Source organism: Aulostomus chinensis, chromosome 1 (genome assembly GCF_037954235.1).
Source record: "Aulostomus chinensis isolate RoL2024-O1b breed Wild chromosome 1, RoL_Achi_v1.0, whole genome shotgun sequence".
Lineage (NCBI taxonomy): Eukaryota > Metazoa > Chordata > Actinopteri > Syngnathiformes > Aulostomidae > Aulostomus > Aulostomus chinensis.
Genome location: NC_141320.1, coordinates 64,175,921 through 64,194,261, shown reverse-complemented (window position 1 = coordinate 64,194,261; position 18,341 = coordinate 64,175,921). Strand labels below are relative to the sequence as shown.

Here is an 18,341-nt window from a genome sequence, read left to right as displayed (position 1 = left end):
CTTTTTTTTTTCCTCATCCAAATCATTGAAGGCATTTAGATCTGATCTTGTTCCAGCCCTGATGCAACATCCATCTTTCTATTTATTGATTCTCAAAGAATATTTAATGAACTGGAGGGCAAATGCAAGATGTTGTTTTGACTCTAAAGGTCGAAGCTTTATTTCTTTGTTTTTTTTCATTTAATTTCCTGTTTGCTTTCAGGAGGTTTTTCAGAAACATGTTGTATTCTAGGTGTTTCTCTGTGGTTAAACTCCACTGCAAGTCATTATTGCACTGGATTTTTTTTCTCTTGACCTTGTAGCTGATAGAAATCATTCCCACACCTTCTTATTTGTCATATCTTGAACCTGAAGAACCATCTCAAATTAAGCTTTTGTATACCTCAAACTGCATCGTCAATCATGTTCTCTTCTATGTTTGGTGCTTTTCACAGAGATTTTACACACACAAGCATTGTAAACATTAGGTTAAGGCTATATATAGTAGTATGTATAGTATATACTACCCATCCATCCATTTTCTACCGCTTATCCTGCTAAGGGTTACGGGGGGTGGAGCCTATCCCAGCAGCCGTCAGGCGAGACCTGCTATTATTAGTATATGGTGTAATTTTATGCTATTAGTTGTTAGAAAAACCAATCCCTGACCTTTGTCATGACTACAATGGCAACAACGTAACAAAGCACAGCTGCAGAAGAACGGCAACGTGAGCATTTACAGTCTGAAATGTACATAAACAGAGAACGTTCTTCATCTGGAGTCATATCGATCGATAGGAATCCGACTGATCCTGAACGCATCATTTCCTCTGTAAGGGATTACGTCTTCTTTTTCTTTTCTTTTTTTTTCTCTGTCAACACGATTAAACAATCTGGTTCAAGTGATGTCACATACATTTGTGCACCAATTAAGACATCTGCCAAGCTATGACACTGCTGGTCCTCATGCAGGATGTCCGAGGACACTTGTCCTTGCCCTCGTCTGTTTACCAAAGTTTCCCTGTAGAAACGACCTTCAATTTTTGTGCATTAAACCATGACTGAACAAACTGATCGAGATTTGCAAGAATGATGCACACACACACACAAAAAAAACAGAGCTGGAATGAGGATGTGGTTCCTCAGAGCTACCAGGGTGAAAACACTGGAACTGAGCGAGTGGATTAAAGTCACCCAGGTCGCTTTATTTTAAGAACAACACTCTCACCTCTCTGGAACCTGCACATCAACATAGAAAAGTGCTTTCTGGGCTCTTTTCCTTTTGCTCTAATCCATATTTATGTTGCCCTAATTCATAGAACGGGACTCAGCAACTTTAAAGCTTTTGAAGGCTCAATTCTCTTTCACCAAATGTGAATATGAGACTTAGAGTGACTTCCTGTGCTGTAAAAGACCAAAAGAAAGTGACACTATTTTGGCAGGGGCAGGAGGACACTTATCTCTCACCACCAACACTCGCTCACTTTCTCTCAGCGAGAGCCTGCCCATTTCATCCCAGACACCTCTACTTTTCCACCCTCCCTTCATTCTATCCTCCTCAGCACATGTAAGACCTCTGCGCCCCCCCGATGCTCCTCCCAGTGTGTCTCTGCTCTCCTGGCTGTTAGCTCCACGCTGAGTGGGCTGGCAGAAGAGAAGAGGCAGCCAGCAGGAGGTGGGCCTCTCCTGCCAGAATTTGTCGCCACCCTACCGAGTCGCTGGCACCACCGTCGGCTCCACCGCCACGTCTGGGTGTAGACAGAGCATCCACAGAGAACAATGTGTGGATCCAGCGGGTCAAGGAGTCACTCACCATATGGAAAACATGGATCACGTCGTTCAAACAACAAAGAGACTTCACAAGAGCCCCCTGCTGCCTCCGTGACCCGCCTCCAAAACACACACACACACACACACACACACACACACACGCACGCGCACTGATGCACACATGTATAAAACACATCAAGAGTGTGTGTACCTGTGCAGATGAAGAACTTGGACTTGCCAACACTTAACTCTGCTTTGTTCAAGGATATGGATACCTGCAGGGCAGCTGTTAGGAAATTGAGAGAGAGAAAGGAAATTGGTCAATTCAAAACATCTCATTTGCTGATGCTGTTCACCAGATCTTCCTCCTTTTGTGTGCATCTATTGACACGCAGCTTACATGCAAATACCCTTCAAAATGTTCCCCGCTGTAAGACACATTGTTACCCCTGAATAGAACTATTTCCATTTTTTTTTCTCTAAATCCTAACTTCAGAGTTGCTGTTCAGCAGCTATTTCTCTGACATTAGGAGCACGGCGGTGCCTCAATGAATGGGATGCTCCACGGCGCCAGGTAATGCTCTTTCTTAACAATGCGATATGAATTGAACAACACCAGTAAATAGCTTAATAGCATTTTGCCTCAGTGAAAAGATGGCCTCTATACATCCGCAACAATAAATGAATGGATCTATTTCTCGTGTATTAAAAAAATACAAGGGAAGCTGACCGGACATCCATTCACCTTAAGTAAAAACAGACAAAACCAACAAGATCTGCAGAGTACAGCCATTTTGTCTCGAGGCGCCACAACAATGAGGGCTCCTGTAGATTGTGTGGTGAAAGGTAGCGTGTGGCCTGATCTTGGCTGACATTGATTTGTCAAATGGGAGGGGAGATAGAGCCAAGAATCAGACACGGGGAGGGTGTTTGAATGGCACAGCAAAGCCGGGCAGCGAATGTGTCTGGATGTTTAATGTGATGAGTGGCGGTGGGGAGAGGGTCATTTTTAGGCCAGTCAGAGCCTCTTCACGAGTTTTGCCACAGCGAGGTGAAGCCAGATATCTGACGAGCCTTTTATATCTTTTTAGAGCTGCATCTTTCACACGCAGGCGGAATAATAATAATGGATGTCAATTCTCTACAATGAAGGCAACGTTACAGTGTGGCTCAGGGCGCCTGTCAATAATTGAGGAAATGATGAAATGATTATCTGCAGCTTCTCCAGGGGAAGATAGCTGCAGTCGACAGCATTTATCAGCAGGATCCATCTGCTGAGGACGGAGGGCGCCTATAGATGGCAGTAGAGAGGTGCTGTCACCTTCGCCTGAGGAGGATGAGGAGCTGCTTTATCAACAGATTTGATCAGTTCTGCTGAGGAACATCACTGTTGCAGTATTAAAAGGTCTCCAGTGGAGGCTTTCAGACACACACACACGCACGCACGCACGCACATGCACACGCATGGTCATTCATCAAAACATGTCACCATTACAACCCAAACTAATGTAAATCGAAACTTTTTTGTTTCATCACCACCAAGAATTTTGCTCAGATATACATCTTTTTTTTTTTTCTTCAGGAGGGGAAAAGAGTGAAAGGTAACAATGAAAAAGGATGAATGTGACGCTACAAAAATTGGTTGAGAGACTTAAATAGAATTGCAGAGCACCTCAGACGAAGATACAGACGCATTTTCAGTTTCTTTACGGGACAGAAAACTTAGTATCACATTTTTATCTTCAAACTTAACCATTTCATTAAGTTTTCCAGAGACCCGAGGAGGTTAGTTGAAGAAATACTTGAATGCGGTGGGAAAAAAATGACCAAAAATTCAAGTTTATCCACTAAGTAAGAGCCATTTTCAGAAAATAAAGGATTTTTGTCAGTTTGCTCTTCACATTTTTTAAAAGCTCTACAACTTATTTTTTGCATGATGTGGACAACAGTGAAATATCTTGACTTTGGCAACAATTGGGACATGACAACTATCTGCACCCACACAAATTGTTTCAATAGAATGCTAATACCTCTCTGGGGTTGATTAATCATGTCTATTTAACCTGCTGCCCTTCCACACTGCCTGCCTTTGACTTAAGGGAGATTCCAATCAGCACTTCAAGTAGTTTAATGGTTTTCAATTATTAATTGATCCTGCTCCTGTTCGTGCTGTATGAGATTGATCGTGCAGTAAGTCGCTCACAAAACCCCGCAGAACAAGAAAAATGGCCCCGGCTTTCTTTATTTCTGTGCTGCCAGAACCATAAGTGTGAGTCATACAATTAACCTGAAAATATCACCGCTCGCTTGGCATTTTTAAGCTGCAACACACAACAGGAGAAATATACATTGACATTTTAATGAGATTGCTGACTCAATTTCAAATATGACATGGAGGAATTTGTTTATTCAACACTGTCTGGCCTTCTGGGAGCACCCAGAGACATGCTAATTACACCCGTTTTCAGGAATGTAATGTTTTCACCTGCTTATTACAGAGCACAGGTCAATATGTTATGAGCCTGGTTGCAATTATCAGCTCCAATAATTAGCTCCTCCAAGAAGAGACAAGCAAAATCAGACGACTGACGATTCCATTGATTAAAATTTGTGTTGGCGAAATGTCGGACGCCGTCAATATCTCCAGGGTTTTCCAGTGTCTCAAGGCCATTTCCCAGCACGCTCGTCTTTTTGTTGTTGCTTAACAACAGGAAACTAGCACATGCAGGGTCAAACATACAGAGATGAGCATGTTCGACCTTCGCGTTGTAAGATGCCAATCCACACACACATTTATAGTCTGAACCAATCTGTTACTGCTCGCTGGCAACCCACACTTGAGCTGTTCACTAAAACCCAAACACACACGCAAGTGTATCACTCACACTGGAAGAAGCATGCCCACACACACGCATGCACATGCACAAGCGCACACACACACACACACACACACACGCACACAAACATGCTGGCTACGAGCAGAAAACAACCCACTCATACACCCAGAAGCAATGTGTTCATACATAATTAGCTCATGGAATGAATAACACTAATAGGAATTACAGTGTGTTTTGTAGCACATTGTTTAACTGCATAGTTTCTGTGATTAACTGATGTTGGGAGAGTGTGAATAAATGTAAGAAACACTCCAAGTGCAGCCAAGGAGGCTCCATGGATACAGATTATTAACACGGTATCATTAGAATCTATTCGTGGAACTTTTCTTCTTTCAACCATGACATGTTCAGAGATAAAGATAATGGCCTTGGACATTCCTCACAATCCAGGATGAAATATTTGATGCTGATCGTCTCCCAGAGTCAATCACTTAATATTAATCACCTTTCCACCATATTTCAGCAAAATCTATCCAATATTTTTTTGAAATACCCTGCTAAGAGTAAGAGCACTTCCCAGACGATGGTATAAACCAGATCATTTCCAGACTCTATGCTGAATTATGACACCCACGAGGTGAATCATTCCAGCTGCAACTGTGGTCACTGAAGTTAGATTTCGCCACTTGGGCGTCCAGAGAATGCAGCTCAAGCCCCACTCAAACCTCAATTCTAGTACAACTGCAGATCCAACAGTAGCTGAACAAGGGACTGTGTAACCTCTGGAATCATAAACAGCACAACTAACACCTGGAATAAGAAAAACTGTTGAATTAATGACACTTTTAGCTGCTTATGGTGGCTAATGTTTGCTAGCTGTTAGTTGACAGAACACACAGCAAGCCAGAACAGATACAGTAGCTTGACACTGAAGCTAACTCCAACAACAACAAAACAAAACATTGGATTGTTAATAAATGCTGTGAGATGCGACATGCGAGATGGTGCTGGAGTATAGCCTCTGTAAACAAAGAGCACACCGCAAAACTGGGCTTAGAAGACACTTTCTTTTAGACTTCTGAACTCTGCAATGCCACGTAGTGTAATATTCATGGATCAGGTGCAACAGCTAATTCCATGCGACTACATTTAGAGCTAAAGCAAGCTAAAGGCACTGTTGCATGGAGCAGCAGGCTAAATCCAGAGGCTGATGGACTGGAGAGGGCCCAATCAGCTGGCAGCGAGGGATCCTGTACTCCATAAAAAGCCCAATTAAAGCCAAACAAAACGCAGCGGTAGAACACTTTGTGTGGTGTACATGGAAGAGCGTGTTGAGATGTATGTATTTCTGTGTGTGGGTGGGTGGGAGACTGAGTGTGTTTGTGTGAAAGTGTATTAAGCACGCAGAACAGGTAGGCCCTAAGGCAGTAAGAATGCTTGGATTTAATTGTCTGTGATTGCATGGAGGAGTTGAAGGGAATTCTTTCCTTGAACCAGAGACTCAGGGAGACAAAGACAACGCTTAACAGAGTGGGTAGAGCGAGAGCAAAAGAAGGAAGCAGAAAAAATACTAATTACTTTGTTTTGTATTCTCTGAACCGGTGTGTCTTTGGTGGGTTTTTTTTTTTTTTTTTTCCAAAGGTGTTAGCTGAAGCAGAAGAAATTATTTCCAGTAAAACAAGAACAGTCAGCATTCTTTAAAGCTGCACATTTCTACAGGTACAGGCTCACCGAGGGTTGATGCAGATATCAAGGTTTCTGTTGCTAAAGCTTTAGTGCAGCACTTGCATGTAGATGAACTTCCTTTCCATTCAAGCCCACGCCAAACAAGCTCACACAAGCTCACACAAGACTCAAAAAGCTTGAAGGTGGATGAATAACTTAATCATCTGGGTCTTTTCGACTTTCCAAATGTCTTCAGACCAAAGAAATCTAATTCTTGTCGTGAAAGGAGTCATTTTGTGGGACTCCACAAACAGTTTGTCCACCATTTTTCAGTCACTCTGGGAGTTAGCTCTTTGCTAACTTCAATGTGGGAAAAGAATTGAAATATGTGAGTCTTCTAATCTTTTCAAATGCTATTGGAACAAATAAATCAAATTCTGATAAGAAAAAAGTCATTTTGTGTTGCTGAAAAAAAATGTATCAAAATGTGGGACACAGCGTTCACAGGGGGGTACGCTACAGCAGAAGCTGCTACTTCCTGTTAGCTCTCTGCTAGCTTAATCGTGCTAGAGGAGGGAGACCAAAGCGCTGAGCTGTGGCTTTAAATACTTTTAACTTGAGGAGTTTTGGCTATCGTTTCTATTTGCTATGTTAAAGACTATAACAGCCATGAAACAGATAAAAACCACAAGCGTTTAATATTTCAATCGTAGAGATGCAAGATGAAGAGTATAGAAAACTTGGGTGAAGGAGCAATTTCCATATCAGTTATTAAAAAAATTTTAAATTTATTTTTGCCAATCTGGCTTGCTGTGTCCTTCATCCTGAATATGTCTCTGGTTGCATAATTAGCCACTTTCATGCTGGAGATGAGAGGCAGGAGGAGGAGGGAGCACCGGTTCTACACAGCCAAGCATATCCAATCGTAGCGACATACAGTATCGGGCCAGGTGTAACAGTCCCCTCTCCAGCACACCCACCCCTCCTTCCCTCGCTGTACATCTCTGCTTTTCCTTCAGCTTCATGATTCATGTCTCCTTTCTTAAGCCTCTTACATGTCAGGCTGCAGCGGCCAGGATGGACCAAATCCATAAACTCTAGTCTCACACACACACAAATGTTTAGTTCCCCAAAGAGGAGAACTTTCATCTACCAGGCGGCCATGTTTTCATCATTTCATCTAATTATCTCTCCTGTGGCAGATCCAACAAGACAAACAAACCAGTGGCATCACAGTAAACCAAACACGACAACAGAAACTCACGGCTTTGTTGCACTTGCAGCTTTTATCAATCAGAGTCCTCCATTTTGGAAAGTATGGATCGTCACATTGGCTGATTGTTGAAATTATGCAGTCAGCCGCTGGGCCGCTCTGTAAATTAATGAGATGAGCCTTGGGGAGAGGGATGAGTCAAAATATGACTCCACTGAAGTTCATCATCCTCTCCTTTGTGGTGTCTGAAATGGAAATTACGTTTTTGGAGGTACTGAATTACTATGATTAAAACCTCCTAAACTTATTAGTTTCAGAAATTGCATCTGTATTTAGAAGCCCACCCTAAATATTTTGTTCTGTTTGCCTTTATTGGGCCAATAAATGTTTCTTTCTTATCATACATTAATAATAAAACCCACATGAAGCACGATAGCTCTAAAAATGTGCCTTCAACTGATCTGAGAACCATTTGTCATCGCCCATTTGATTGGGAACAAAAACTAAATTAGACCTGATCCTTGAGGGAGATTAAATTTAATCTCTAATGCAAGATTTTATGAGACGCCGGGAAACCATATTTGTTCGAAATTGTTCAGATAATTCAAGATATGACTGAGGTAATATCTCTAATTAACCCCTCTGAGCCCTGAGCACATTTCAGAGTGAAATCACAGATTTTTTTAGATGCTCAGTTTCAGGACCAGCACAGACACTGCATTCTGTTTTTAGTTTATCCTACAAAATCTGTGTTAAAGCAGAAATCCACTTTGCCATATGTTGATATTTCATCCAAAGTGGGATGCAATGCAGAAATATACTACAGTTTATAACTCAAGGAGGATTTTTCGCAAAGAGGAACACCATAAAAAGATACATTCTGCTGTGTTTGGTGGAAGTTAGGATCTCTTCTTTAGTCAGTTCCATGCTCCTCTTGTTCCAGCAGCCTCCCAGACGTCCTTCCCAGAACCCCAAAAATAGCTGCGTTCAGTCTTCTACGGGTTTTTGGAAACTTTTCCGGCAATTTTTTTTTTTTTAAAGAGATCCAAACAAGCAGGACTAAAGTTTCCACCATCAGAGGGCATGAAGTTATCATCACTTCAATCTCTGAAGCTTTAAGACAATGGCAGTTATTTCTCCAAATGACCGTTCTGTCGTGCCCACAAATCGACCACTAAATCTGCCGAGGGCCAGTCAGACAATTGAACCCATGTCAGGGGCCTCAGATGAGTCGCCATGAGGGAGAAAGCTGAGCTCCGAGCGGCGGTGCAATCATCAGCCATAATAGAAATAAGAGGGGTTAACGGCCAGGGCTCCAATTCTGGTTTTAGATTGCTACCTTGCAAACAGAGCTTCCAGGTGTCAAAGGGTGCTGGAACAGGGATCGCTTCACCGAATGACCTCTTATTGACAACCAGCTACACACACATACACATACACACACACACACACACACACACACACAGCCTCGTTGACAGGAAAATGCACAATACTGCAAGTATGACATCCATGATTGCAGCGGGAAACATTATTGCTGAAATAAATATGAAAAGGATGACAGGATCTGAATCACACGCGCATGTTGTTGCCTGCAGGGGTATCCATTGTTGCTCCAAGGCTGGTTTCCCACCAAGTCAGGTGCTACAGTAGCCTGCCTGTGTGGCGTCACCTGTGAAATGTAACCCCCTCCAGAAGGTGACGGTAATATGCACTATAAGAGGAAGAAGAAACACAATGAGGTTGCTCTCCTTCAGGGGACGGTTGTAAAGCCAACCCCATACTGGCTGTGCGATGCACGAATATATTGGCCAAATCTAGTTTTTCTGTCAAAGAAATGAGTTTAAGTACCAAAAGTACAAGGAGTACTCGAGAAAAATGTCCAAGCCCTAAGTGCTACTCATCCAAAGCGAGACTCCAGAATGACCCAGGTATTGTCTCATCACAGCTGTCTTCTTTATCCTCCATCACAAAGATGATTTCTCCCTCATGTTGCACAGAAAGTGGAGCATCTCACCAGGGTAGGGTAAATCCCATTTGCTCGGATATTGTGCTCGTATTTATGGGAACATAAGAGAAATGAGGCCGGTAAACATAGGTGCAAAATAATGTCCCCATCCTCACTCCTTAATCCCAAATAAAATGATGCTTCAGCCACTTTTCATGTGTGTCTGTCTACCTGGTCTTTCTCTCTGCACTGTGTCTAATCTATTAGTCTTATTTTTCCGTATCTCTGTCACCCCACCGCCTGTGTTTCCTCCCTTTTATCCCCCGCTGCAACTCGTGTCTGCATGCATATCAGCAAGTGTGGCTTCTCTGCATATGGCAACATCAGCAGGCAGCTGAGAGACGTCAAGCCCAGGTATGTCACTCAAGACGAGGATCACATCAGCCTGCTTCCTCTCTCAGGACTGGTATCTATATATTCCCTGATATAAAATGCCAAAATAAGCCTCTTCTTACTGAGATCCTATCAACATGAGTTGCACTTATTCCACTTTTATCTCCAGATAAAACACATTTCTATCATAGAGAACTATATTTACAACAGAGGGATTGATACTTTTTATTTTGTATGTCACCCTGGAGTGGCCACACGGGGAAAAATTCAATGGCGTGCCAGCGAGCGCTAAGATGTTCCCCTAAATTCAGTTGTTCCCTTAATATAGTTTTTTTTCTTACTTTTTTTTTCTTTTTAAGGTGACAAGATGTTACTTGTTCCCTCAGTCTAATTTGGTATCCGCCTTATTTTGAGGCCAGAAGATTTCATCTCTCTAATTGTGCGAACAAGTTATCTTATGAACTTCTGCCTGCACATTTGGAAGCAAATAACTTCTTTGAGGGAAGAGATTTTATCTTGAAAAATACAAAATCTAATCTTATGTGTCTCACAGTCACAAAATAAGTATGTCCATTTAATAGACAAATAAATAAATATATTTCTCACCCAAAGGCCACTCCGGGGCCCTGAAGCATGGAGCCATATTTAGACAATGGTATGGAGGTGTCTAGGTGACCAGCGAGCGTCAGGGTTGATGCTAATGATGCGCTGATCAGGTACATGCTCGCAACATCAGTAGAACAAGTGAAACGGCGCTGACAGTCTTAATGAGTCGCTCGAGTTGCTCCTTTCCCCAGGATTCTGTCAGTTTACCCTTCATATTAATAAGGTCATTCATCAAGAACAAAAGGTTCCCGTCAAATGTTAGCGTGATAAAGCCAATTAAAATGGCCGACCCATTTCCTGACAAGCTAATTAAGTACATATTAATAAGTGGACACATTGCTCTACGATGCTTTACTGTGGACGTTTGTTTCCAGGCAGAATCTTACCAGGTTGACAGAAAATGGAAGCTTTAAATTTAAGGTTAATGTCATCAGCACGTGAGAGGCTAATTAGACCAATGATGCGGCATCTCGGAACGGTGATATGACTCCGGCTTGTGAGGTGGCTGCCACACATCCTCTGCAAATGCTACTGAAACGCATCAGCCGCAGCGATCGCGGCGTGGGGCAGATGGAGGTGGAGTCACACTGTTTCTGCCTCAGTCAAGAGAATGGACTCCAGCAGAGGTGGGTGAGAGGTTTTCTTATGATGATCCCTGTGAAATTCAACATTTCCTGCCATTCAAGCAAATATTCTTGTCAATGGGCAGGCTGATTACATCACTGCCCCCCTCCCCCACGGGCACCCTGAGTTGGGCGAGTGATGGGAGGCTTCTTTGGGAAGAGGTGACTCGATGGAGTTCAGCGAAGAGTGATTCAGTAATAAAAGCCAAAGGCCTTGGAGGCAGCATCTGTTTTCTAGACGCCACTGAGGGAAGAGTGAAGGTCTAACATTTGTAAAAAAAAACGACAGATGAGCAATGCAGCCGGCGACATCATCAGTTCTTTAGAAATAAACACCTTACGATGCAGTCTTCTAATTGCTGGCTTTAAAGATACATGGCACTTTCAGGACATTCATTCAGAGAGCAGCAAACAGCGGATGAGTGTCATGACGACGCATCGCCGCTTCAAAGAAGAAGAATAGCGGTGGCCCACCGTCAGCGGGAAGAATCTGCCAGCGAAGGCACGGAGGCGTTTTCCCGTCAATTTTAGTCGGGCAAAGAAGAAGGTTCGCCGGTGACATCGTTCTCCAAGCGAGCTGCTTCTTCCTGCTCACTCCATCAAAGGAGAAATACTAAAGCCTCCTCCTCGATTTTGGCATTCTCTTGAGCCAGATGCTTGTGTGAGAATAATGCCACTTGTGAACATTTTCAAAAAATATAATACCTGCGATTAGTGATCGCGTGTCGGCCGCTGTGGTGCGGCGAAGGCAAAGTGAGAAAACAACACACCAGCAGACGAGATGCGACTACAATTCCTTCACATCTGGTTGGAACTGAAAGTTGTCGTATGACTACATTCACTTTTTCAGTTACCGAAAAGCTTTTTGTGGCTTTTGTTAAGACTCTTGTGTCGCTATTCTCAACAACGGCTCAGGACTAAATCCCCAGAACAAAGTAATGATTTATAAGTAAGTTGTGTCCTAGCATACAATATAAGAAATGTGCTTTTCACCCCATCGGGGAGACTGTTATTTGGTCTCCTGGCTGTCAAACTCACTCTGACAATATGCAATTTTTCACTCTCAACTCCCAAAAAGTACAATTCCATGTTCCCACAAAACACTTTTGACTGTTGCCATGTTCAACTAAGAAAAAACTCAATCTCCAAAACGTGAAAGCAATATTCTGTACTCTGCCAAAACTTTCAATGTGACAAGATACACTTTTCAATGGAGTCAAGTGACAACTTTTTTTTGTGTGCAAAAAAACGACCCTCAAAGCCCCACCTTGCAAAATATTTTGAGAAAAAAAAAATCTACATTTAAATGCAGTTTGAAAAAAAAAACAACCCAAAAACCGCACATAAGCGTTAAGAGCGATCATTGAGCTGCACCTGCCTGCTGCGCCAGCAAAAACCTCTAATTCTCATTTCATGCATGCTGGAGAATGAGCAGAGCAACATGTTTTGTTTCTTTGGAGAAACGATCGCTGCCACAGGGACTGAAATGGCATGGCGGCGGTGCTGATTATTCTCCTGCCACATCCTGCCCGGTGGCTTTGACATGACCATTATCGGAGGCCCGCAGATTAATTCAGTCACAAAGGAGAGGTCGCTGGCTCCTGCCAGGCCTGAGAGGAGACTCTTGGGATTATGCAAGAGGCAGAAATGTCTTAGTCCAGCCCCGCAGCAATGAAATCCAAAAGGTTTAAGATCAACACTCTCCCTAATTGGGTGGGTACATCCCATGACAATAGCAGAGCACGCCATTAAAGCCACACGCTCCCGTTAAGTCATCTGCATTGTCAGCCTGATTTTCTGAATCCAGCTAAATAATGCTGCAGTTAACTGGATTGGATTCTAAATCCCAATTACCTTCAAGATGAAACAGAGTAAGGTAAGGGTTGATGTGTTTATGTGGTGAAGCACGCGGCTGAATGACATTTTAATTTCATGTGTAGTCGACCGTCTTCACATTTGCGCTCAGGGTGGGAGGCGAGAGTCCTGGATAATGTTCTGCTGCTACGTTCCAGGCTGTGAGGCGTAACAATGTAGGGAAAAGTTCAACACATCCAGCAACGGAAGAATCAACACATCGCAAAAATAACAAAGACCCAGAGAGAAATCAAGCCCTGTTTCAAGGGAAGAAAGCAGATTTGACAATTAGTCAATTTTAGCCCAGGGCTAACCTTCACCTCGCTAACATTACTAGCTGTTGTTACATGATACCACACCAAAGGAGGAAGTCAGGAGACCAGGACCCAGTTTCATGCCACTCCTTTCCTATCGTGCCATGTCACACCACAGCCGGTAATGTGGAGCTTGGATGCAGTGGAATGCTAACGTAGCCTGTTCGCTAAAGTTAGCTCATAGTTTCACAAGTTGGTTGTCTGGTCTTATATGACGTCATACTCGCGGGAACATAGAACGTGATCATGTACATCCGCCAGTTTCAGCTTGAACTGGCTGAATGCTAACAGTAGCTGTTGGCTAATGGACTATCAGGTATAAAATGTTGCCTTTGCTTCAAATCTGAAGTCCCGCCAATTTTACTGTCTTTTTAGTTGCCGGTCGACCAGGAAGCAATAAAATTCTCATTCTGGTTGGTGTTACAACTTCAGACCACAAGTGTGACGTCACAGGAACACGGCCGCCCGGCAAACACGGCCTATGACGTGGAAGTGCTGCTAGGACGCAAAGAGATTGATGAGCAACATTAACTATTTCGATGCCAGCATTTCTACACAACATTAAGCTCATTAGGCTTAGCAGACCAATCAGCCATGAGACGTAATGTCACTCTCTGATGTCAAGATTGCGTCTTCAAAGGCTCATCCACCCCGACGCTCTTTTGTATTTATATTTCCCTCTCCACCCATCATCCCTAATTTCACTCAAGTCAGAGGCTTTCATCTGCGCCGTCTCTTGCTTCATTGTGCAGTGAATTGCCTCTTCACCTCTGCTGATTCCTCCAGGACATCATGTCTGTCCGCCGCTCACTCTTTCTACCCGGCGATCGTGGCGCTCCCGACAGAAGCTGACACCAACTGTCACCACAGCCCAGCCAGGCAGGTTTTTAGGGTGCCAGCACCAGTCAAACCACGCCAGAAACAAGTATTACTCAAAACTCCCGCTCCTTCTCACCTTCATGACCCCTCCACCAATGCCACTGGTTAGCCCCCCCCCCCCCTTATCTCATGAAAAAGACCAATATTTCTAAAACCTTCAAACTTATGCCCTCATTTGCGCTTAATTTCTGGGGTATTTTATGTTTTTCATCTGAGTTGCAGTCATGAAGTCTGCAAGAAGATCCAACATTTCAAGAAATGCAACTGTCCAAGACAAATTCCAGAAGTAAGAATCCACTGGGGGCAACCACTTGGTCATTCCAACAAAACCAGCTATGTTATCTCAGTCATACATGTTGAACCTTTGCTCCAGCATCAAATACTCATATATTTCATGAATGAGGCTCCAAAAAAACCCTGCCTTTTCTTCCTCCAAAACGCAGCGAATCACACAGATACGGTAACAGCGATCATGTTCACCACGTCCACCTTCCTCCTCTGCTCGTTTAAGATGCTAATTGATAATTAGCTCGAAAGCCAAAGTCAAAAGCCTTGCAAGTGTCGGGCAATCATGGATGCCTGATGTAAATTCGACTGCAAAACCATTTAAAAGATGAGGATATTTCACTCCGGACCACAGAACAAAGAAAAAAGAGATCATGGAAATCAGAACGCGGCATGTATGTTCGGACCTACTCTTTGATACGACTCCGTCAGAAGTTGAGATCCACGGACAAAAGCAGACTCTGCAAAAATGTTGAACAAAAAAAAAAAAAAAAAAAAAAAGTCTCTATACTTTCATCAGGGTCTGATGAAAGCATCCATTATGTTAATGGATAATTTACAACCGCCATAAAAGTGTTACAGTGGTGACTTTGAAGAGCACCATAAATAAAGTCAATACAGGTTGGTGAACATATAGAGACTGTTGGACATTGCGGTGCATTTTTTAAAAAGCCCATCGTGATTATTTATTGATTGACCTTCACTGACTCGGCGGATGCTGTTCTCGGCTGGTAAGACGCGTTCCTCCGCTGCTGCTCGCCACTACATTCACCACGAGTCTCACTTGTGCTGCCGTGTAACAGCGTGCCATCTGTTCCCACGGCGTATACTTAAGTACATGCAGATGTTTTTAACCCCAGTAAACAGCAAATTGACGCCTTGCACTTCATTTAGCCAACACACCAGAAAAGTGAGGAGGCAAACAGTACATTAGAGAGCAACACGGAGGGAAGGGACAGTGGCTGGCACCTCCTCGCGGTAGTAAATCCTGATTAAACTCGCTCCCATTGCAGACAAAAACCAGATGTTCGCAGGTGTTTTGGCCAGTGGAAAAAAGGACTTCTGATGCAAATAAAGCTGCAGAGTGGAATGCTGGGAAACACACTCTGCTGATTGTCTGCTTGTGTGAACTCATTAGAACCTGGAATTGGTAGCCATGGGGGGACCTGCTTCCCTGCAGCGCGGTGAAAAGTCAAGTCATTATTCAATCTCATGCTGCATCTGCGGGAAGATGGCCGGACTTGGTTGGTTCCACGAAGGACACCTGCACGCGTACAGACCCTGAGTCACATGACATCACCTAAACCAAACCCTATGTGAAGAAAATGATGCAGTTTTCCCAATGCTGAAGAGATCTGCTTGGAAACGGAGACGGTTCTTCCTTGGCTCAAACCTCGACAGAGTGAGATGAAATTCAGCCCCGTAGATTTAACATGTTTTCCTGCTAACGCTGAGAACGTTACCACCATGGTGGAGGTAATTAATCGGCTCAAAGATCGCTGAGTACACATGTATGAATTAATAGCTCAGAACTGTTGCACTGAAAGCCTTTAAAGAAGGATCTGTTGCTGGGCTCCACATCTACCTCCGCACTGATGGATGATCGCAGGGTGTGTGTGAGTGTGAGTGTGAGTGTGTGTGCATACATCAGCTCAGCTCCATATTGCTTTCAATTAGAACTGTCAGGAACACGCACTCAGCACCCTACTGCGATTAGGTGAGCAAACAAATCAATATGCACGTTGGGAAACCTTCTACTAAAACCTTAATTCTCTCAGAGCAGATATAGATGCCTATTATGTCTCTCTCACACACACACACACACACACACACACACACACACACACACACACACACACACACACACACACACACACACACACACGCGCGCTACATTTCCCGCCACACGCCCGGAGCAAACTTCCATTAACGCCACATCCCCTTCACAGACGTTCTCTTAACATATGACACTGTAGCTATAAAAACACACAGAGTACACCACCGTGAGTATCCCTGACTCGGATAATTGTCACTGCTGTAACTCAAAAGACAACATATCCCTCAGCTTTAGAATTAGCATATTCATTATTTAACTGGGGAACAGCTGGCTAATTGGCAAATGAAATGCCTTCAATAATGTTCACATGAGAAGGAGAATTTGATTAAACTGAATCGGGGGAAAATACAGAAAAGGAAATGAATATAAATGAGTGTGTGGAAAGAGGGGAACTTCCAGGACAGCAGCAGAATGGCAGCTTATGTCGTCGCCATGGCCGCCGTTAAGAGGAGGCGCAGAGTTCATGTGTTTACATGCAAACAACAATGCACGATTAGTGCAGATCTGTTAACTCCAAAAAGAGAACTTTGGCACAGGTACTTCACTTGTTAATGGACTCCCAAAGCCAACTGACTCATGTCAGCTTTCTAAATCAGAAAGGAAGGAGGAGGGGCTTGGATGCGCTCGTAAAAATGCCCCCGCGATTCTCGTCTCTGCTCATTTAAGTTAATGACACACACTCTCAGGCCATATATCAGGGTCTGTTTGATCCTGGTCAAGGATATTAAACTTTGATGAGCCCCCTGCCTTCCTCTGCAGAGGACGATGCAGCCTTCACTCAATGAGAGCACCCAAGTGCAGGCCAAAGTGCTGGAACCCAGCTGGCTCGGCTTCACCAGAAATACCCCACATCCATTTTGGCAATATTTTGTGAAACAAAAGGTGACATGTATCAGCAGGGTGGCATCAAACAAGCGCAGGAGAGTGGGATCAGAGCAGCGGGGCACTGGTATTACAAAGAGGGGCGGGAGGCGGCCGCAGCAGAGTCTGGTGGTGGCTGTCACTTCACATCACAGTGCAGCCGGCTAAGTGTTTCATACATACACACACAAACTAAACGCAGGCTGCTGAGTCACATTTTGAAAAGTTTATGCACTCCTGCAGTGGTGACAGCCCACCAGGACCCAGAGAGCTTCTCCACTGAGAGACGGTGATAAGCACAACTGATTTCAGCTCATGTCTATCGTTTAAAAAGAATCACACAAAAAGAGAGCCTGACCTCATTGAAATGTGTACCATCACCACGAAAGGGACCATTGCGTGGTGGATATCTGTTCAAGTCACATGCAAACACCACAGGGACCATGCTTGTAGAAATAGAACACTTTTGTGGTTGAAGGTTGTTGAGAGATCTCATGCCTCAAACTCCCCTCCAATAATTAAGACGTCGTAGAAAACTCGCGGGCACTCAGAGCGCTGAACCGAGGCCACCTCAGTCAAACTCCATGTAGAAAAAGGCCCTTTTTCACTTTGGGGAAAGGACTTGCGCCAAAATTTAAATCCTTCTTCCTTGGCCCACTCTACACCCTTCCAGCAAATTTGGTGAAATTCGGCTGCGGAATTTCTGTGAAATCCTACTGGTGATCAGGCGTTGGAACACGACGTCCTGGGCAGAGGAGAAGAACAGAGGCTCCGTGCGTCTGAAGGGTGGAGAACACGTCGCACCAACCGTAGCACTTCCAAACATGCATTGCATCTTCATTGCTTGTTTGATTCTCCCAAAATATCTCCTGTGGAGCCTGTGGGCAAATTGTCTATAAAGTGAATTAGCCTAATTTGTGGAATAAAAGGACAAACAAGTCCCGGGACACAGCTCATAATGGCGCTTTATTTTCTCATTTCCTTCTTTTGTGTATAATTGCACGCGGTGACTCGTGGGTGAGTTTGCTGCGTCGACCCTTTGTGCTTTGTGTTTCCACACAATCATTGGCAAATGCCCGCGCTAACATTTGGAAATGGACTCCCTGGTTGCAAAATGCAAATGTGTCCCCAGTTTCACAAATACTTGCCTTTTTTTTTTACCCCTGTTTTTGTTGATAATAGTGTTTGTTGTCGAACCACACGAGCACGGGACAACGCCGCCTCCCACAGCTGCGCCGCAGTGGTCCGGAGACAATGGGCATCCTGGAGCGGCTCTGATG

General features: G+C 43.9%; 1 protein-coding gene across 3 annotated transcripts in view; it reads right to left on the bottom strand.

The window, feature by feature from the left end:
• Positions 1 to 18,341, bottom strand: part of ncam2a (neural cell adhesion molecule 2a) — a 213,870-nt gene that overhangs the window by 60,287 nt on the left and 135,242 nt on the right. For all 3 annotated transcript variants that reach the window (XM_086200425.1, XM_086200434.1, XM_086200441.1), the window contains exon 2: positions 1,961 to 2,035. In XM_086200425.1, the coding sequence (XP_086056551.1) occupies positions 1,961 to 2,035 (75 nt within the window). The remainder of the gene's footprint in view (positions 1 to 1,960; positions 2,036 to 18,341) is intronic.